Here is a 22,270-nt window from a genome sequence, read left to right on the forward strand (position 1 = left end):
CTGTGACTTTGGTCTTGCTTTTTCCCTCTCAGAGCCCTTGCTTGGGGGAAGCAAGTGGCCCTGCTGTGAGTAGCCCACATGAAAAGGTCCATGTGGCAAGGACCTGATGTCTCTGGTCAAAAGCCAGTCAGGACCTGAGACCTGCTAATGGCCATATGAGTGAGTTTAGCAGTGGATCATCCAAGTCTTCCAACAGCTGCATCATTTGGCAGATCTTCCCCAGCCAAGCCTTGAGATGACTGCAGCCCCAGCTGACATCCTGACTGTAGCCTGTGAGACCCTGAGTCAGAGGCACCCAGCTAAGCCATGTGCAGATTCCTGAGCCACAGAAACTGTGAGACAATATGTTTGTTGTTTTGAGCTGTTAAATTCTGGGGTAACTTTTTAATGCAGCAACCGATAACTAATTCATATACTAACGTGTCCCTGTTAGCAACTCTATTTGCCCTCTCTTTGCTACAACTGGTTGTCTAGCTTTTGATAAGAAGGGAATTATTTTTAGATGAGAACATTAAGGGAAACTGACACTGAATGCCAGAGAATAGTCAAATACAGACTGTTCCCACCTCAAGCTGTTTATCCAGATGTAGATTATGAAAAACAAATTTAATCAGAGTAGTTAAAAGATTTTTTTTGTCTTGTTTTCCCCAAGGAGAGACATATAAACATGAATATACTCACAGATGCTCACACTGTATATGTAAGCATATATGTATAAGCATTGTATATAAAAAAAGACTAAAGGAGGGCTCCCCTGGTGGCGCAGTGGTTGAGAGTCTGCCTGCCAACGCAGGGGACACGGGTTCGTGCCCCGGTCCGGGAAGATCCCACATGCCGCAGAGCGGCTAGGCCCGTGAGCCATGGCTGCTGGGCATGCGCGTCCGGAGCCTGTGCTCCGCAATGAGAGAGGCCACAACAGTGAGAGGCTTGCGTACCGCAAAAAAAAACAAAAAACAAAAAAAAAGACTAAAGGAATACAAAATTGCTAATAGTGATTATCTTTGTACGGTTGGATTACTTTTGTTTTCCTCTCTGTGTCTGTGTGTTCTACAATGAGTGAACGTTATTTGTAAACTAAGGGGAAAATGTTATTTTCATATATCCAAACAGGCATTTGTAGCTCAATAAAGGGGCTACTTAGGTTTCAATTATTTAATAAGCAGATGTGAATAGTTAGGGTAAAGACTCTTAAGGCAAAACTGCCAAGGTTACTCAGCTTCTTACTGGTTCTGTGACTTAAACCCTTCAGTTTCCTCACCTGCAAAACAGGATGATAATATTATTCCTTATAGGGTTGTTATAAGGGAAAAAGCATGTATTCCTTGTAAAGCATTAAGCACACAGGAAGGGGCCACATAAAGGTTAGCCGTTAGTATTGTACTGGCTATGTGTCCAAAAGGAGGACTAAACATTTTCTTTGTGAAAATGTAATAGGGAAGAACCTTTTGTATTCTATTACAAGTTAATCACTAAAGGGATGTTGCCTATAAGCTTAAATTATACATAATGGCCCATCTCTGGGAGCCCTGCTTCCCAGGTAACGAGCATTAAGCTAAAATACCTTTGTTTAGCTCACAGGAAACATCCTGACCAGGCCCACCTGTGAATGACTGCAGGGAGGAAGAAATCAACACATCCCCTCTGGAGGCTGATGAGAACCAGGAAGTGTTTGACTTTACTCCTTCCCCTTCTAGTATGAAAGGAGCCTGAATTCTAACTCAGGCAAGATGGTTCTTTGGGGGCATGATCCCACCATCTTCTCGGTTTGCCAGCTTTCCAAATAAAGCCGTCATTCCTTGCCCCAGCAACTCATCTCTCGATTATTGGCCTGTCATGTGGCGAGCAGTATGATCTTAGACTCAGTAACAAAACTACAGGTATCACTCAAAAGCTGAAAATAATAGTGTTTTTTTAAGAGGACATTTTATATTCATCAATGTAACATACCTTGTTTCAGATTTAGACAGGATTGGAACTTTCTTTTTTTTCTTTTTTCTTTTTTCACCGTTCAATTTGTCATCATACAATGAAGTGTCTGAAGGAAAGGAAGTCTCTGAGGGAAAGTAAGCCAACTGCTCCTTGAGTTTCTTCCGGATTTTCTTCTTAATCTCCTTTGCCATTTCTTCAGCTACTTGGAGCTGGTATGCTTGCATCAGTTCTTCGTCATCTAAACTATTTTCTCCTTCCTCGGCCTTCTCACTTTTCTCACGAGTGACACCTGGCAGTGGCTTGGTCCGTGCTTTCTGGGGTGTTGCATCCGCCTTCTTCTCAGGAGTTTCCGGCTCCACTTCTTGTGTTGTCACCTGGAGTGCTGTTTTTATAACCTTTTTATTTGCCTTTTCTTGCTTGTCGTCCTCCACAGTAACATCATTATCTGGATCTTCAGTTGCTGGCTGCGGATCTCTTGGTTTGTTTTTAGTGACTCGCATGTTCTTCCCTGGGTTCTTAGTGTTAGCAGCACTTATATCATCACTTTTAGTTTCTCTGATTTTCTGAAGATTGCTTCTGACTGCATCAAGCTAGGAGAAGACGATACAATAACAAAGTTTCAGCTAAGCACAGTTTAGTTACGTGAAGATAAAAATAATGACAAGTGTTCCACAATGTGTAATACTGGGAGGATTATTTCACTTTTTACTTGAGCACTGTGACACCATTCTACGGCATCTGATGAGCGTTTTCCTAGTTATTCTCCCAGCGTTAGATTAGCAATCTTGAGAATAACTTCAGGTCAAATGAATTAACTAGTTAACAAAGGAAAAAGTACTTAATGACTTTTCAGAAGTGAGTTAACTGCTCAAATGTCAAATGCTAGTTTCCTCTTTGGCAGAATGATCCATACTCTAATCTAGATATTTGTGAAAATGCTAAAAGAGCCATGGTTAAACCATTTCATGTTTCCCAATAGAAAACACACACGGGTCATTTATCTTGCTTCATAATTACATTCAAAAACCAAAGGTTTATAGCTCTAGGATTACTCTGCAATTAGTCCAAATGTATCACTGAAAATGCTGCTAAGTATTAAATATTATCAAGTTAGATCAAATGACAGACTAAGCACGCACCTGTACCTCTTTCTACAAACAAAATTATTTAAAATGAGAGATATTTTTAATAGACAATCAGGCTAGAAATCAAAACCGAATGTTACTAGTAACGAAATAAACATTTTGAGAAATTCCCCAAGGATAAAAAAAACCAGGCAGGATTAGATCTAGTAAACTACCAGAGAAAACCACAGCACATAGGAAAAGACTTCTCCAGAGAAAAGGCTGGTTCTGGAGAAGCTGAATCAAGTAATTCAGGAAGAGGGACAAGCCTGACAATGACCAATTGAGGAGTTGGGAGGGACAGCTCTGTCTTCCTCCTCCGTTCGTGTTACATGGTGACTTTCACCCAGAGACCAAAGCAGCTGAATACAGATATGGCTTCCTGTTTTAGGTAGGTACAACCCTCACCAACAGCAGAAGCAGACTATGTTGAAAACAACCAACAGGCAGGAGAAAAATTTTCAAATACAAAGATGACTAACAACTAACAAACACGGAAGGAAAGCAGCACCATGAAGGAAAAGCCACCAAATCCAATAAAACAGAAAAATTAACAAGGAAGAAAAATAAATAGCATAAATAAAATAATTTAAAAGAAGTGGAATATAATGAAGAAATTCAAAAGTATGAGATTAAAAAAAAAAGTAGATGTTAGAATTAAAATTTCGAACGACAGAAATAAAAGCTTAAGATATGTGTTCAAAAACAGAAAGGGCGGGCTTCCCTGGTGGCGCAGTGGTTGGGAATCCGCCTGCCGATGTGGGGAGGCACGGGTTTGTGCCCCGGGAGGGTCCCGCATGCCATGGAGCAGCTGGGCCCGTGAGCCATGGCCGCTGGGCCTGAGCGTCCGGAGCCTGTGCTCCGCAGCCAGAGAGGCAACAGCGGTGAGAGGCGTGCGTGCCGCAAAAGGAAAAAACAAACAAACAAACAAATAAAAAAACAGAAAGGGCAAAACCGAAGTGCTATAAGATGGAAGCCAATACCAAAATGAAGAATTCTCCCAGAAATGGACGAGCTTACCAGTGAAGACTGAAGTTCAATTTTCGAAAATCCTCATGTTTGAAAGTGGTTAGAAAATATCTAATATACGTGAAAAGGTGGGAAAATGCTAGAAGAACTAGTAACCCAATATCCAATATTTTACCATCTCCAAGACTCTTCTGCTTACCTAAAATGTATTTCCAAATTCTATCTATTCTTCAAGGATAAATTCTGAATCCATATCCTCAAAAAAATCTTTTCTAATCAAATCTAATTAAAATATTTTCTCTCTTAAAAAAAAGTTTATTTTCACATGTTCTTTTTCTAGAAGCAATATATGCTTAACTTAAAACAGTAAGAAAACAAAACATTAAAAATAGTAAAAAAATTCAGAAATTACTTAGAAAAAGAAGACCCGAAGTTCAATCCTGGGTTCCCTCACACAAGGAAAGTCATTGCTAATCTCTTCAGAAACTTATTTTTGTTGTTTTTCTATGAACACAGTCATACCTAATAACCTTGAATTTCCATTATGTCAAAATGGGGCAAATGCAAATTTCTCTATTTTCTTGGAACCAGAAACGTAGTGGCAATCGATAAAAACTGTGAGGACACTCCAATAACTGGAAAAAGATAACCAAGAATTAGAAATAGAAAAACGAATTATGGTTTTGAAAACAAAACCCTGGGGAAGCTAAATAGATGAGGCTCAGTTTATTTATTTATTTACTCTCTTCCACTGATCTGTCAACCTTTGTACTAATAACATCATTTTAAATACAATTCCCAGAGCATCTGTGGTAGCATCCCAAAATTCCATTGCACTGAATTGATAGTTTCATTACTTTTTAAATTCCTGTTTTTGTGGTTTGGATTTCCTTTGTCTTGCTAACAACGTCATGAGATAGTGTTTACATTTTCGAGTAGTTTATAAATTTTAAACTTTTGTTACTGATTTCTAGTTTTGTCATACTATAATTTAAAAAGGTCTACTTCATGGTATTTCATATTTCATGGATTATCACTGAATTCTAAAGTGTCCGAAATACGTTTGTTCCTGTTCTATTATATCTTTGCCCATCCTTTTATCTTTACCGTCCGTGCCTCATTTAGGATTTTTGCTTTAGTTTGTTTTTTAAATCCACTTTTTGACACATAACAATAAATTATGTGAAGTACAGTAATATTCACCAGTTTTACGTGTATACTTAAATGAATTTTGGCAATGTATACAGCTGTGACACCACCACAATCATGATGTTAAACACCCATGACCCCACATGTTCTTTTACAAAGTAAACTCCTACCCCTCCATGTCCTGGCTCCGCTCAACCATTGATCTGTTTTCTATCACTGTAATTTTGACTTGCCTGGAATTTCATATAAATGGAATCATATAGTATATAGCTTTTTGCATCTAGTTTCCTTCACTCAGCCTAAAGCTTTGGGATTTATACATGTTGTTGAGATTATAGTAATTTATTCCCTTGCATTACTGAGCAGTATTCCATTGCGTGGAGAGACACTACATTTTATTTCTCCATATACCAATTAATGGACATTTGAGTTATTTCCAGTTTTGCATATTATATGTCTTCCTTTCTCTTGAGTGAATACCCACTAGTGGAACTAATATACTATATGGTCAGTACACAGTTAAGTTCTTAAACAACTGTCAAACTGCTTCCTAAAGTGGCTGTACCAGGTCACACTCCCAAATGTATGAGTTCTAGTTACTTAACACACTTGTCAGCAGTCCACATTGTTAATTTTCATCTTTTTGTGTTGTAACAGGTGTATAATGGTATCTCATTTTTTTAAATTGCATTTTCCTAAATACTAATGACCCTGAGAATCTTTACATGTGCTTATTTGCTATCTGTATCTCTTCTTTGCTTAAATGTTCAAATCTTTTGCGCATTTTTGTAAGGTTGTTTCACATCATTGAGTTCTGACAGTCCTTAAAATGTCCTAAATACACTTTATCAGACAGTGTGTTGCAAATACTTTCTCTCAATTTATAATTTACTTTTTCATTTTCTTGGCAATGTTTTGAATTTTCACAAAACCCAGTTTATCCCTTTTTTCTTTTATGGTTCATGCTTTTGTATCCTGAGAAATCTATTTATAACTCAAGGTTACCAAGGTTTTATCCTGTTTCTTCTACAAGTTATATAGTTTTAGCTCTTATGTTTTTTAGGTCGTTGATCCATTTCTATTTAATTTCTGAACATGATATAGTCAGTTTGTAATACTGTATATGTATATCTGATTGTCCCAGCACCATTTGTTGAAAAGATTGTCCTTTTCCTCATTTTGATGTACCTTGGCAATTTTGTCAACAATCAATTGACCATACACATTTGGGTCGATTTCTAGAGTCTCTTCTGATCTATGACTTACATATCCACCTTTATGAGAATACCAGGTTGTCTTGGTTACTAAAACTTTACAGAGAGTTTTGAATCAGATGACAAAATTCCTTTGACTTTGTTCTTCCTTTGCAAAATTGTTTTGGCTATTCTAGGTCTGTTGTTTAAATTTTCAAATAAATTTTATAATTATATTTTCAATTCTTAAAAGTCTGCTGGCACTTTGAATTGAATCAATAGATCAACTTTCAGAGAATGGATAATAATAATCTGTCAATAATTATTTGACAATAATGATTCTTTCAATCCATGAATACGGATATCTCTTTATTTATTTGGTTTTTACTTTCAGCAGTTGGGGGATTTTCAGTATACAGGTCTCACATATTTTTTGATAAATTCTTCCTTGACTGCTACATATTTTTGTTACTACTATAAATGATATTTTAAATTTTAATTAAGTTATTCATTACTGGTGTAGAAATACAATTGGTTTATACTTGGACTTTATATTCTGCTAAACTCATTTAATAGTTCTAACAGCACTTTTTAGAGAGTTTGTCAACTGCAGATGAGATTCTTTTACTTCTTCACTTATGATCTTTATGCTCTTTTTAAAAAATTGCATTATTGCATTAGTCAGGGTCACCTGCACAATTATGAATATGCATGGTGATGTGCTCAAGCTTAGGGCAAAAGCTTTCAGTTTTTTACTTTTAAGTACAATTTTACCTGTAGGTTTTTGTAGATGCCCTTTATCAAGTTGAGGAAGCTTCCTTCTATTCTTTTTGTTTAAGAGTTATCAGAATGGGTGACGAATTTTGTCATCTTTTTATTGCATTTGTTGAGATGATCATATGGTTTTATTTAATCTTATGATATGGCAAATTACACCGACTACTTTTTTCAAATGTTGTGATATATTCCTGAGATAAACCCCACTGGTCACAGCATATTATCATTTTTATATAATGTAAGACTGATTTCCTAACATTCTGTGGAAGATATTTGCTCTAGATTCAAAAGGGATACTGGTGTAGGTTTCCTGTAATGTCTTCATCTGGTTTTTGTTTTAGGGTACTTAATAATTGCCCCCAAAAAGAGTGGAGAAGTAGTCACTCTTTCTGCATAGTCTGAGTTTATATAGAATTATTATGATTTCTTAAATAATTTGGCAAAATTTATCAGTGAAGCCAGCTGAGAAAACTAGCCACCTGGTTTTCTTTGTGGGCAGGTTTTTAACCACAGACACATTTTTTTAAAAGATATACAATATTCAAGTTATCTGTCTCTTTTTGAGTGAGCTTTGGTAGTTTGTGTCCTTCAAGTAATTTATGCATTTCTTCTAAGCTGCTAAATTTATTGAAATGAAGTTATTTCATACTACTCCCTTATTACCATTTTAAGCTCTTTAACACATGTGCAGTGAACCCCTCTTATATTCCTAATATTGGTAATTTGTGCTCATTTCCTTTTTTTTCTAATCAGTCTGGTTAAAGGTTGTGCAGAAAAGGGTTAACTCAGCAGCCCTGGTTGCTCAAATCATTCAGATCCCAAAACAGGCCTGTTTTCAGGACCAGCCCGTGGCCGGCTCCTGGGAACTGAGCTCTGAGCCCTTGGAATGTTGTGCTTGATAAAGGTGAATAAATACATAAATCAACTAAAGGATATTATTAACAGCTAGAGAATCTAGAATATTTTCCACCCTTTAAAATTAATTTAACACAAACATTTTCACAAGCTGTCATTCATAAAAGAAGTTATTGCCTCTATTAAATACCAGTTATTAGGATAAAATGAGATAGGAAAAAATAAAGGAATGAAATCAAGGTGATATAAAACTGACAATGATAATGAACAGAGCATGATTTAAATTTCCCCCTTTAAAAGGCAAAAATTCAGATGCATCTTCAAAATTAATAATAGCTACAGTTTGAGTGTTTATTCTCTACTTAGCAATTTATATTTACAGTAAGTCCCCTACATAAGAACGAGTTCCATTCTGAGAGCGCGTCCAATTTGTCTCTTAAGTCCAACAAAGTTAGCCTAGGTACCCAACTAACACAATCGGCTATATACCGCTGCTTTTACACTTACTTCTAGACATCCTGGGCTTGAAATAAAGATACTGTACTACTGTACCCTATACAGTACTGTAAAGTACACAAAAGCACAACCACTTGTAGAGGATGCACACACGTGACAATATATGCCAGACACGTGAATTAACTAACGTGACTGGACATGAACGCACGTTCGCATCTTTGAAAGTTTGCAACTTGAAGGTTCGTATGTCAGGGACTTACTGTATTTGTTCTACCTATTACTGCTGAGTATCAAACCACTCCAGACTTAGTGGTATAAAATAATAAATCATTCATTATGCTCTGAACCCAATATATTCTCCTTATTCATCATTCCTCTCATCTTTAGTTCCTGATGCTTTGATTCCATAATCCGTCACTTCATTCATCACTCATCATTATCATGTACTTTCCATCCATCTCACCTGTCTGGAAAAACTCCAGGTACTATTCAAATTGACTTTCATCTCTATAACTATAACCAGGCTGTTGAATACTGCTGGAAGAACCACTTCAAAACTTGGCACTATTGTAAACATTTAGTCTACAAATTCAACTGAGGCCTCAAAGCTATGGACAATTCTTCTATGCTGCATAATCTGTTCATATGCACTCTTTTGTGGCTATTTCAAACTTCCTTCACTCACCTCTGATGTCCAGTACTGTCACTTATTGACTCACTTTCACAGATAAAAGCCATTAAAAGGGAAGCTGTGGGCTTCCCTGGTGGCGCAGTGGTTGAGAATCTGCCTGCTAATGCAGGAGACACGGGTTCCAGCCCTGGTCTGGGAAGATCCCACATGCCGCGGAGCAACAGGGCCCGTGAGCCACAACTACTGAGCCTGCGCGTCTGGAGCCTGTGCTCTGCAACAAGAGAGGCCGCGATAGTGAGAGGCCCACGCACAGTGATGAGGAGTGGCCTCCGCTTGCCACAACTAGAGAAAGCCCTCGCACAGAAACGAAGACCCAACAGAGCCAAAAATAAAAAAATAAGTAAATAAATAAGTAAATAAATAATATTTTTTTTAAAAAAGGGAAGCTGCTTGGTAGCAACTTTCTGCTACCAAGTCTACAAATTTTCATGCACCCCAAATGACCTTTTTCTTTTCCTTCTCATTATAAAGAGGTGGGTTGAATTATGGTTTTCTCCAGATATATAAACCATAATTTGAAAAGATAAATGCACCCCAATGTTCATTGCAGCACTATTTACAATAGCCAGGACATGGAAGCAACCTAAATGTCCATCAACGGAGGAATGGATAAAGATGTGATACATATATACAATGGAATATTACTCAGCCGTAAAAACGAATGAAATAATGCAATTTGCAGCAACATGGATAGACCTAGAGATTGTCACAGTGAGTGAAGTCAGACAGAGAAAGACAAATATCATGATATTGCTTATATGTGGAATGTAAAAAAAGGCTACAAATGAACGTATCTACAAAACAGAAATAGAATTACAGATGTAGAAAATAAACTTATGGTTACCAGGGGGTAAGGGGAGGGGGAAGGATAAATTGGAAGATTGGGACTGACATATACACACTACTATATATAAAATAGATAACTAATAAGGACCAACTGTATAGCACAGGGAACTATAATGGCCTATTAGTAATGGCCTATATGGGAAAAGAATCTAAAAACAAGTGGATACATGTATATGTATAACAGATTCACTTTGCTGTACACCTGAAACTAACACAACATTGTAAATCAACTATACCCCAATAAAAATAAAAATAAATAAATAAAGAGGTGGGTCTTCTTGTGTTCTAGAAAACTTTCCTCTCCCGCATCATCAATTTCTCCATTATCTTCCAGCTATCAGCATTTAAATACCTGAATGCAATCAATATCATCTTCACAATATCCCTTTTTACAGCCAAACTTCCTGAAAAGGTTGTCTATACTTGTTGTACTGCTTCACCTTTCTATGAACCTTATATTAAAAAGCTTTGCTCTCTACCCTGCTAATAAACTTTCGAATACTTATTTGGTAAGCAAAAATACCATCTCTGGTTTCCAATCTGAATAGCTTTTAAAGTGTTTCTATATTTTATTAGTCAATGTTATTTTCTCTTGTAATTAGTTTTATTTTTCATGCCTTTTGCTCACTTAGAGATTTAGTATCTTACTATTTGTGGCATTTCTTTACATGTTAACAATAGGAATGGAACTTACTCATAAGGTTGCTCTGAAGATTGATAGGGTAATAACTATAAAACACTGAAAAGATCCTTCTAATTCCAGAATATAGATGTTCAATAAATGTTAACAATTATTATATATTATTGGCTATATAAAAGAGTATTAGATCTGTGGCTATTAAAAAAAATCACATATTTTCCTCAGTGAATTGGCTTTTAGTTGCATTTGTTTCTGACTCAAAAAAGTATTTTCTACATCAGATTTATTCATTCAACAAATATTTAGTGAGTCTTCTGTGTGCAGACAGGGAGTATTCTCGTTACTTGGGATGTCTCTCATTCCTTTTAAGATCAGAGTATATTTCTACACTGGAAAACCGAACCAGTCCATTTCTATTTTCTTATTTAGGTATTTGTCTACTAATTTAGATTTTTACATTTACTTTTTTAAGATGTCTGAAGTGTAATTTAATGTGAGATAAAATGAGACTGTAACTGACCTTTTCCCCCAGAAGCTAAAGCAACTCTATCAATACTAGTTCTTGTATCATAGCGTCTTGAAACACCTGGTCTAAGAAACTTCTACATATTTAACTGGTTTCAAGGCTCAACCAGATATATATATTTTAAATCCTTCATTTTGATTCATGTCTCTGGAAATGGTACTACACATTCAACTAATCCATCTTCAGTAGTTTTCTTGTTTTTTTCAGGGAGGGAACACTAGAGCAATTTTTTGCTAATTCACATGCTCGCTATTGCCCTCACAACTGACTGACAATTTAGGCAAGTAGATTCCTTGGAACACAATTTTCCCCTAAATATTGTAGAGATATTGCTCCATTGTCTTTGGCCTTAGTGTTTTTAGAGAGAAGTCTGAAATGCACTAGATGTTTCTTCTTCTGTTTAGATGTTCCCAAAATTTATCTTTTTTTTTATTACAGTTTTCAGATATAGTTCTCATCTCATAAAATTTACCTGAAATGCAAGATGTGTTCATCTCTTCCTAGATGTTTTTTTAACCTCAGAAGGGTTCCTCTTCGTGCTCTTTTTACTGTTTCTGCTCCACTAGTGCCGTCTGGGAACACTTACTTGTAGGTCAAGTATTTCTATATGTCCTTGTTATTTCTTACAGCTTTCATTTTAGTTGCAGCCATTTCTTCTCATGAACAATGCTTCATATTTGTCTGACATATTACTAATTAAATTCTTCCATGGTGTCAATTCTATTACTTAGGCCTGAGATATAGTTTTAAGGAAGCAATGAAGAGAGAACGTGGAGCCTGTGGTTTTAAATCCTTATTCTACAATTCTTACACGATATTAAAAAATATGGCACAAAATTCGTATATGTAGGTTATCCCTGAACAGAAGGACTGCAGGTTGTTTTGATTTTACTCCAGTGTAAGAAAGTCTCTGAAATCTAATGAGTGAAAGTTAGCTCATCCATTCTGGTTATTTCTGCTTCACTGTCTTTGACTATTTTACAACTCAGTAGAGAAAGAGGGTTAACATGTAGAAAATTGATAGTAATACAGATGTTTCCTGTCCATAGCTATGTAAATGATTTCTATTAATACAATGCAACTGAATTTTGTCTGTTAGATAAATCTCTGTAAATTAAACCCATCTGAACTGGTTATAACATCTTACTGGTTCCCTCATTAATTAATGATTTAAATAAAATCTTTGTTATATGTTAAAAAAAATATATATATATATATATATATATATATATATATAAAATAACTCCTACTTACTCTATTTCTGCCTATACAGCCCTGGCAAAGATGGTAAGTCATTTTCTGTTCAGATGTTCATAAAATTTCTCATATGCAAAATAAGAGCTCTAATATCTATTTTCATGATTAACATAAAAATCAGAAATAATATTTGTAAAACTCTTATCAGAGTGCCTGATAGGCAGTGGAAAAACAGTAAAATGAACCTGCCATTATTACGAATTTTATTATGGCTTTCTCTTTGCCTAGTTTTCTTATTTCAGCTTGCTTCCTTTTCAGTGTCAGCCTGTTCTGCACATGGGAGTCCTTGTTCTTGTTCTGAAGAGATCCCATCACTTCATGCCTTATTAAAAGGGGTCCTATTGGGTTGTGGTTAAGAGAATGGATTCTGCAGTCAGACTGTCAGAGTTTGAATCCTGGTTCTACCACTAACTATGCCACTAACTTTGGGTAAGTTACTCAACCTCTCTGTGATCTAGTTTCCCCATCTATAAATGGATATAAAACTTCATAATTTTATTGTTTGTATTGAAAATGAGTGAATATATATAAAATGTTTAGAAGAGTGCTTGAAAGATAGAGAGCACCGTTATCTAGTAAATAAAAGCAGGTATTCCTCCTCTGTTTGCTAAAGTAAATCATTTCAAAAATAGTTTGTTTTCCAGGAATAATCCTCTTCCGTTGAGCTGAAAAATCTCTTCCTAAATATTTTTTTTAAGAATACTTATCTCTGAATTAAGAGAGACCTTGAATGGCCTGGTGTGTGCCAAAAGAGGCTGAGTAGATTACATTTAATCACCTCCCACTTGTGTGTCCCCAACATCTAAACTGGACCTTGGATAAATTAACATATCTTCTGCCCATTTTCTAGTTATCCATTTAATTTAGCATTCCTGGCCTAAACTGCACCTTATTCATGCACAAAAGGCCCAGTTCTGACAGTGAGAGAAAGTATGAGTTTCTACTTTGACTGAGTCCATAAAAATATTCTGCAGACAGTTGTGTCCAGGGTTCTTTCTGCTTTTGCGAAATGTACACCACCTTACTCAAGGGGAGGGCATATCCCAGTAAGCAATGCTGCATCGTCGGTATGCCACTCTTCCCTACCATGCTGCACACTGGTACACCAGAAGTGGCATATTCTATTTTAGAGCAGCATCCACTATGGGAGACCTAATCTGATCCATTCTGTCAGCAGTTCTTCAATAGTATGCAGTAGTACTGGTATACTATGAACCCCTCACATGTGTGCAGCTGCATTCTAGCCAATGCTATAACTTTTTTTTTTTTTTTTTGCCTCACTTGAGAATATAACTATTACACTGATGGCTGCCAGACAGTATTAAAATGAACAGGTCTCATGACAAAATACAGACTAGGGTAAAATATGCTACAAGTAAAATGTAGGATGCATATAACTCATAAAACTCCTGCCAAAGAAATGTATGTATTCTTTGTACCAATTACCAGGACATGCATGTACCAATTACCAGAACATGCATGAAGTTATTTATTTGTGCGGAGATTATGGTCAAAGAGGTAAAAGGTGCAATGGAAATAGCGAGATAGGTTTGAAGAGTGAACAGTGCATTAACTGGGATACTATTACAGACTCTATAATACCTTGGGAATCAGGTTGTAGTTAATTGCTGATTTGTTTAGTATTGCTTTGAGTTCTGTATTTTCAATCCCTTCAAGAGTGCTACCAAAAATTCTATCATTTGAAAGTATACCTCAAGTAGAAAAGGTTAAGTATTTCTTTAAGGTTCCACTGATTTCTCCTGGCTCTGCTGGGTAGAATCAGATGAATAAGTCTAAATACAGATAAGCCATTAAATATCCAAAGTAAGATATTATTTCTTAAGTTCTTCACAATTCTGGGTTAAAAATCTTGGTTTTCTTCAAGAACGTGTAATACGTCTAGTTTTGCGTTTCCCTGTTATCCCTAATCACTTTAACCAGTTGGTCTGTTATTCTTGTAGGACAGCACTCAAGAACTCAATACTCAAAGAGTGAAGAGTGAGGCTGATTCTAATGCAAGCTTTACTTTACCACATTATTGACCACAACACAGATTTACTGTTTTTAATTTCCAAAGTTCCTTGGAGTTTTCATATGAAAGTCATAATTTTATGCAGATATACAAGACACTATTACCAAATGATCAGTTACTCACTGAGATTTTTTCTCCAGATTTGCCAATTTTTTTCTTCAGTTTTCTTCTTTCACGTATTAGATCATTGTGGGCCTTAAGCAATTCCTCAAAGCGAACTTTGGTCTTCACCTTTGCTTCACTCTCAACTACAAATGATAATGACTCATGTCATTTTCTATGCAACTCTATTATCACACATATCATGTTAAAAAATAAAACCCCCACAGCCTTGTAAATACCCGCAGGAGTTAAAAGGATTAGTCCTTCTTTCTTAAAAACTCTTCTTTTGGCTTTGGTGACACCACACTCACCTATATCCATCTTACCTTTCGGGCTACTCCCTCTAAACGTTTCCTTTGCTAAGTTAACTCTTTACTTATGATGCACAGTAGCACCTACGACTGTTACATGGCCTTAAACAAGTCACTTAACATCTCTAAACTTCATTTGCCTTATGTGTAAAATCGGAATAATCCTATGTCAAAGATCATTTTTTCATGAAAAATGACTAGTGCTTTCCTGGCCAACACTCAGCCTTCAACAAATATTAAAAGCTGAAAGTTGTTTTCCCCTTTAAAACATAAATCAGATCATGCTAGTACCTTGCTTAAGACCCTGTAAGTTTCCCAGTTCACTTAGGACAAAATAAAGCAAGTCCTTCACATGCCCTACATGGTTCTTACTTCCTGGTCTGTCTACCTCTACAGCTTCAATTAAAACAAATATCCCTATAGGGAGGATGGGAGGGAGGCTCAAGAGGGAGGGGATATGGGGACATATGTATGCATATGGCTGATTCACTTTGGTGTACAACAGAAACTAACACAGTATTATGAAGCAATTATATTCCAATAAAGATCTATTTAAAAAAAACAAAACATAAATATCCCCTTAGATCCCTACATTCTAGCCAGACATCCTTGTTTTTAGCTCTTCTGCCAGAACAAGCAATCTCCCATGTGAAGCTGCTTCCACCTGGTGCAAACTTCCTCTAACTCCTCACAGCTGGTTGGTGTTAAGATACCTGTTTAGTAAGGTAGATAGCTAGTGGGAAGCAGCCGCATAGCACAGGGATATCAGCTCAGTGCTTTATGACCGCCTGCAGGGGTGGGAGGGAGGGAGACGCAAGAGGGAAGAGATATGGGAACGTATGTATATGTATAACTGATTCACTTTGTTATAAAGCAGAAACTAACACACCATTGTAAAGCAATTATACCCCAATAAAGATGTTAAAAAAAAAAAAGGATACCTGTTTAAATGTTGCCTCTAAAGCGGAACATTTCCTGACAACCTCATCTAAATTTCTGTTTCTCACAAGACAGACTGTTCTTTTCCTTCACAGCACTTAACCCAACTTGAATTTGTGTAATTATTTGTATATCTATATACATAAATATACTGTGTCTCTCCCATTATATGAGGTAGTTCATAACTACATCCCTAGCTACTATCATGGGGTCTAGCACAGAGTAAGTACTCAATAAACATGTTTCAAATAAATAAATGCTCAATGAATGAATGCCCAAGAGCAGGTATTGGCAAACTACTACCTGCAGGCCAGTCACCTGTTTTAATAAGTAAAGTTTTATTGAAACACAGCCAGGCCCATTCTGTTAAGAACTGTTATGGCTGCTTTTGTGCCTCAATGGAAGAGCTGAGGAGTTGTAGCAGAGACCAAACCTAAAATATTTACTAGCTTGCCTTTTAGGAAAAAGTTTGCCACAGTCTACTCTAAAGTGAAAAATCCATTTTGACAATAAAAAATAAAAACTAACCATATGTTGTTATCATTTACCTTGCCCAGCTGAGTCCCAAATTGCCAGCCAATGAATACATATTAACTTTTATCACCAACATTACATAGAAAGCTAAATATCAAACTATGAAATATCTCTAAATGTAATTTTCGGTTGATGACATCTACTTCATTCCTTAATTGAAGAATCCCTTAAAATAATCCAAACTTTAAAATAAATAATATGTACTGCATAGATAAATTTCATAGAAATCTTACCAGTGGGCATATCTCAGCTTCATGGAGAGCATTGAGTTATAGTGTAAAGCACTGATTCAATAAGGATCCTATTAAAACAAAGAGGATTTATTTGTAATATGGAATTTCCAAATAAAAATTATAAAATACTCTTCACACAAGATTATGTGACTGTCTACTACCTCATCAGGTTTATACCAATAAAACTAAGTTCTCTTATTACAACCTTATGTAAATGACTTAAATACATCTGAATCAGTTTAGAGTCTTAAAGTAAAGCAAACTGGATCATAATTGAGTAAAATATTTATATATTTGAAACAAAAAATTTAAAAATTTTTTGAAAGGCAATAAACATCTAACTTAGTATATTAATACATCTTTTAAAGTATTTTAAGTAAAAAAAAATGAACACTTCTATGTACTTTTGAGAAACCAAACTCCATATCAGAAGTGACTTTCCCAAGCACATACACTATTACACTAGTAAAGTATGCTTCTGGGTAGCACATTCACAGATAATTTAAATATTTCTGTACCTGCCACTGAAAATGCTGCAACAGAGAAGGTTAAGCACAAGCATTCATTCCATCTTCTCAAATAAATACCTGGGTGTGTTTCACTGTGTATCAAAACCATGGATAAACTCAGTATATATGTTCTTAAATTTCCAGTTTTTGTAAAAGATGAGGGTGTGTGTCCAAAACAGACATTAATTCTCACATTAGAACACAATATGCATACATTTTTAAGAATAAAAATGAAGACTGTTAAAAAAAATTGATTTGACTCAACAATTATCAGTTAAGGTTGCAGATCCCTGGGGATCCACATTCGTGTTCCTTTAGTATTAGGAGTAATTTGGACAGAAAAGTCTGATAACAAATGCTAAAAAGAAAATAATGATTATACAAATACACTAATTATGTGAGTTAACTTCTGTAACAACTATCCGGTATACAGACAAAATAGACAACATTAAATACACAGAGTAAAACCTCCTATTCTTTATTGATAGGAAACAGCATTAACTCTTTCTAGAAGATAATAGATCCAATAAGCCTGATCATCTTTCCAATCTACCCCAAATTAGAAAAGAGAGAGGCTGCAAAGACAACTGTATCAGTAATTGAAACCTGACAGCACATAAGTAGAAAAAAAAATAGTAAAGCAAATAAGGATTTAATATTTATAGTATTCCATGGTGATTCAATATATAGGAAAATAGCTGAACTATATTATGACTGAGTCATCAAGAAAAGGTTTACTTATATTCTTCTGTTTTATCTTGAGCAGAAAATGTATGACATTTTAGACAGATTAAATAAAAACTACTGAAGAGATAGAACAAAGAGTCAAGGATGATTCTCTTCTTTTTCAAAAGGAAATAATTAGACCAGTAGTATCATTAATTGGAATATAGTGCAGTATAGCACAAGTGTAGTGAAGTAGTTTAAAACACAAGTCCTGGAATTACTGTAATCTCCCACGGTTACTTGTATGGGCTGGGCCATGTTTCCTCATCTGTAAAATCAGTCTAACAGTGACTATTCAAAGGGCTGTTATAAGAGTTAAATGATTAAAAGGTTAAAACAGTGCCTTAGAACAAGCATCAATAACATTAGCTACAATTATAATAGATACTTCTTATGGGGACGCTCAGTGAGCTTTAGCGGGGCATGTTGAGCTGGATATCTGACGGGTATTAAGCAGCTATAAGCATTGGCTCTATTGTCAGATTCCTGGATTCAAATCTCAGTTCTACCTGTCAGTAGATTAATCTCAATTTCCTACTCTTTCAAAAGACAATGATAACAGTAAATCACTTACAGTGTTTTTGTAAAGATGAAATAAGAATATGCAGGTAAAACACTAGGCACAATGCCTAGAGCATGGCAAGCTCTTCAAAAATGATAGCTATTATTACTGTATACACATATAGAGTGTGTGTGTGTGTGTGTGTGTGTATGGAGATTCATATAAATATATATATATATAAAATCAGTTTATGTTTGGTAGGTGATATAGTAATCCAGCAAGGAGATAAGAGTCTAAAGATTTGGGCATCATTTATTTATATTTGTGATGGTTGCAAGAAAAAAAAGGGCCAAACACAGAATTCTGGGAGCCCACAAAATACACTAAAAAGACATCAGGGAGATAGATGAAAAACTGGGAGAAGAGTTTCAAGAAAGAAGTGGTCTACATTGTGTGGTACGAAGAGTTCTTGCAAGATTTGAAGAGTGTCCACTGGATCTGCAGTCAGGAAGTCACATGTGCAAAGCTTTTTGTGGAGGGACAGAAACCTGGCAGCCACAGGTGGAGGAATGAATGGAAGGTAAGACCTGTAGAAGAAATGTGTAGATAATTCTTTCTACAATTCTGCTTCCAACTGTCTCCCTCCACCCTGCACAGGCAGTGACATGAGGCAGTAGCTATGAGGTACAGAAAGACTATGGAAGGATTCTGCTGTTTGTTTTAAGACTGTTTCCATGCCTCCATCACACTACCCTTAAAAAATAAACCACCAGAGGAATTTTCTAAAATACAAATGTGATGGAATCATTTCTTTGTTTAGAACTCTTCAGTAGCTCCCAATACTGGAAAACATGAGGTCCTTCCCATTGGGGTCCAAAGCTACTAGTGAAATGACCCCTTGCCTTTCTCCACCTCCCCTTCTCTAGCCACACTTCCACACTGTGGGCTCCAGCCCTGTGAAACCACTTGCAGGCCCTCAAATGTGCCAAACTCTTTCTTGCCTTTGTACCATTACACATACACCCCTCTCTCCTGAAAAATGCCCTTCCTCTCTTGTCTCTCTAACTCCTAACTATCCTTTGACACAGGCTAAGACCTGGGACCTGGGTCCCTTTACTGGTGTGTCTGCACCTGGACAAACATAAACTATAAGGGACTAAAAACAACTGCATGCATGCACAGTTGGGGCAGAATCATGAACAGTAAGATACAAAAGGGCCAAAACCCAACTTCTGAGGTGCTGGGAACAAAAGCAGCAGCATACTGTGCAGGATCCCTGCACACAGCACCACCAATGGGGTGGGCAGAACACCTGAGCCACGCCTCCAGCCCAGCCCACAAATCTGGCCCCAACCTCTCCCCATTTAAGGAACCAGCTCTTCCCCACATCCCAACCCACCACCCAGTTTCCCGTTTTCACTCCCTCGTGAAACAACAGAAGTCCCAATAAAGCCTCACCTAAACTTTTTGTCTGCCCTCATATCAATTTCTATTGATTAAAGAGTCCAAGGATCCAGGTCAGTATCAGTATCTTCTCTAGGGAGCTCACTAACTTTGAGGGGTTAGAGACAGTCTCCATAAATAAACAAGATTCTGAAGATGGTTTTAAAAACTTTTGGTATTTGAATTTCTTTCAAATGTATATTTTTTAAATTTCCCAGAGTCCTCATAACAAGCAATTTTCTTCCTGAAAGCCCAAGTAGTAACAGCAATCGTTAAATATGTCTCCTCTGTGCTCCGACAGCACCTTGATCTTCATACCTCCTACCTAGGCCTTGAATTTTCACTCTGGTAAAACCTTCTGTGACCGTCCCCCACCAAACTGCTAGCTGTGGAGCGCTAGGCCTGTGCTCTCTTCATCTATGTATCCCATTTTAAAAGTGCGGGGGGGCAGTAATAATGGTTCTAGGGTCAAAATGAGTCAGGCTTAAGCTTTTTTTTTTTTTTTTGTCTGGGAAATTAAAACGGCACCTACTTTATTGTAAGGAGAAAAGGAAATACTGAAAAGCAAAGTTATCAGCACAGTGGCTGGCCCATTACTTTATGTCCATTATTATAGTATTAAAAATAAACAATTATGCGATAGACAAAAAATATTAAATAAATTATGTATTCACATTGTTTACTACTATTTAGTAGTCTAACGTACAATCCAACTAGTAAACACTAATATTAATGTAATGATAAACATAGCAAATGATAAACATAGCAAATACATTACAGAAATGATCATCTCTAAATGGTAATGTGTACTATGGCAAATACATTATAGAATGACTAATATTTGATAAGATCATCAGCAAAAATTAAGGTCAAACTTAAAATGACATCTGTGAATCTCATATATGTCATTATATTTAAAAGTTTCTCCCTCACAAACCCTTTTACAGGACCTGCTAAGAGATACAAAATAGGGAAATTAACAAATTAACTGCATTACATTTCATCTCATTTTATGTTTTCTCTAAAAGCCTGATTATCAGCCAATAAATGACTAAAGATCAAGGGAAGAAAAAGCAGAGGCTTGGATGATTCGCTCCTTGACCGAATTTTACAGCACGGGATAAAAGGAAACAAACAAAACCCGTATACATAATTAAACTAATATATCAGAATAGTCTCCATAAATATATAAGGTTCTAAATACGATTAAAAAAACTTTTGGTATTTGAACTTCTTTCAAATATATATATATATATATTTAATTTCTCAGAGTGCTCATAATAAGCAATCTTCTTCCGGAACGCCCAAGCAGTAACAGCAATCGTAAACGCAACAGGTGGAAAAACTGTTAGCATCCTTTTCTCAAAAGAAGGAGAAGCCATATGCTCCAGTCAGTAGATGTTTTCACAGTAATGCGGAAATGTAGCACAGCCATTTGGCAGGGATCCCTAAATAGTATACGTTTTCTTCTATTTGTATACATATCGAAACGACCCTGTTAATGTAACTATACTCTTAGAAACGTAACACATCGATCACCTTTTCTCAGATGTAATTAAGAAGGTATTTCACGGGTTCAAGATTCAGCACCAGGTTGACACCCTAAAAGGAAATAAACGTACGTACTTAGTGCGCATCTGATTTAAACGCTGTTAAACCAGAACCGGGAATAGGAAAGGCAAAGATTGCATTCACTCTTTCACGACACCACGCTCAGCGTTCCGGAGAAAAGGAGCCCAGGAATGGGAGATGAAAAGTTAAGTACGAAGAGGTAACTCTCGGAAACCCCATCCCTCCACTCTGCCGCGCTCGGCGGGTCAGACTGCAGTGGTGCAGGGAAGCCCCCGCCCGGCCTCCCCGGCCCGCCGCCCCCGCGCCTTAGGACCCGAGCAGCCCTCCACGCCACTGTCCCTGAAGAGGGCCAGGGCAGGCCGAGCGCCCGAGCCCGGGCTCCCGCCACCAGCAGGCCTGCAGGGTACTCACGAAGAGGGCGCAGACCTGCCCAGGGTCCCTCCGGAGCCGACGCCGGGACCGTGCGGGGTGGGCTGAGACCTAGACGGCCGCACCGCCTCCCCAGCCGCCAGACACTCCGGTACTGAGCGCCCGCTGGGTGCCGCAGTGTGGGCAGCGCGCCGCCAGTTGACGTCAGCGCCTGCCTACGCCGCCGTTCCCATGACAACCGATGCGGCGTCGACTCACCGCCGGGACCTCTGCCGGACCTCGTCGCCCCTCCGCGGCCCCGCCCCCTCCCGCGGCCCCGCCCCCGCGCTACCTAAGCCTGGGCCCAGAGGCGCTGCGTCGCGGCGTCTACGGAACGGAGGCCGGGCGCGCACGCGCGCGCGCGCCCGCCCGCGGGCCCTCAGGCTGCGGCCGGGCACGCGCTCAGGGGCCGAGCGCTGGACTCCTCGCGCCCGCGCTGGAAGCTCCAGGCCGCCGCCCTCCAACGAGAAAGAATACGTTCCCTCTGGAGCGCGAAGGGACCATGGAAATGTTCAGGTGCTTCTCGGAGCCTGCTTGTGTCCCCACT

General features: G+C 37.5%; 1 protein-coding gene across 1 annotated transcript in view; it reads right to left on the bottom strand.

The window, feature by feature from the left end:
• The window catches only part of AHI1 (Abelson helper integration site 1), a 208,437-nt gene extending 186,570 nt beyond the window's left edge, over positions 1-21,867 (bottom strand). Inside the window, exons 1-5 of the mRNA XM_082668729.1 lie at positions 21,727-21,867; positions 21,283-21,345; positions 16,564-16,631; positions 14,568-14,692; positions 1,948-2,519 (exon numbers count right to left, since the gene is read on the bottom strand). Of these exons, the coding sequence (XP_082524855.1) occupies positions 1,948-2,519; positions 14,568-14,692; positions 16,564-16,573 (707 nt within the window). The 5' untranslated portion in view covers positions 16,574-16,631; positions 21,283-21,345; positions 21,727-21,867. The remainder of the gene's footprint in view (positions 1-1,947; positions 2,520-14,567; positions 14,693-16,563; positions 16,632-21,282; positions 21,346-21,726) is intronic.
• Positions 21,868-22,270: the final 403 nt, after the last annotated feature.

This window comes from Grampus griseus (genome assembly GCF_964374135.1).
Source record: "Grampus griseus genome assembly, chromosome: 13".
NCBI lineage: Eukaryota > Metazoa > Chordata > Mammalia > Artiodactyla > Delphinidae > Grampus > Grampus griseus.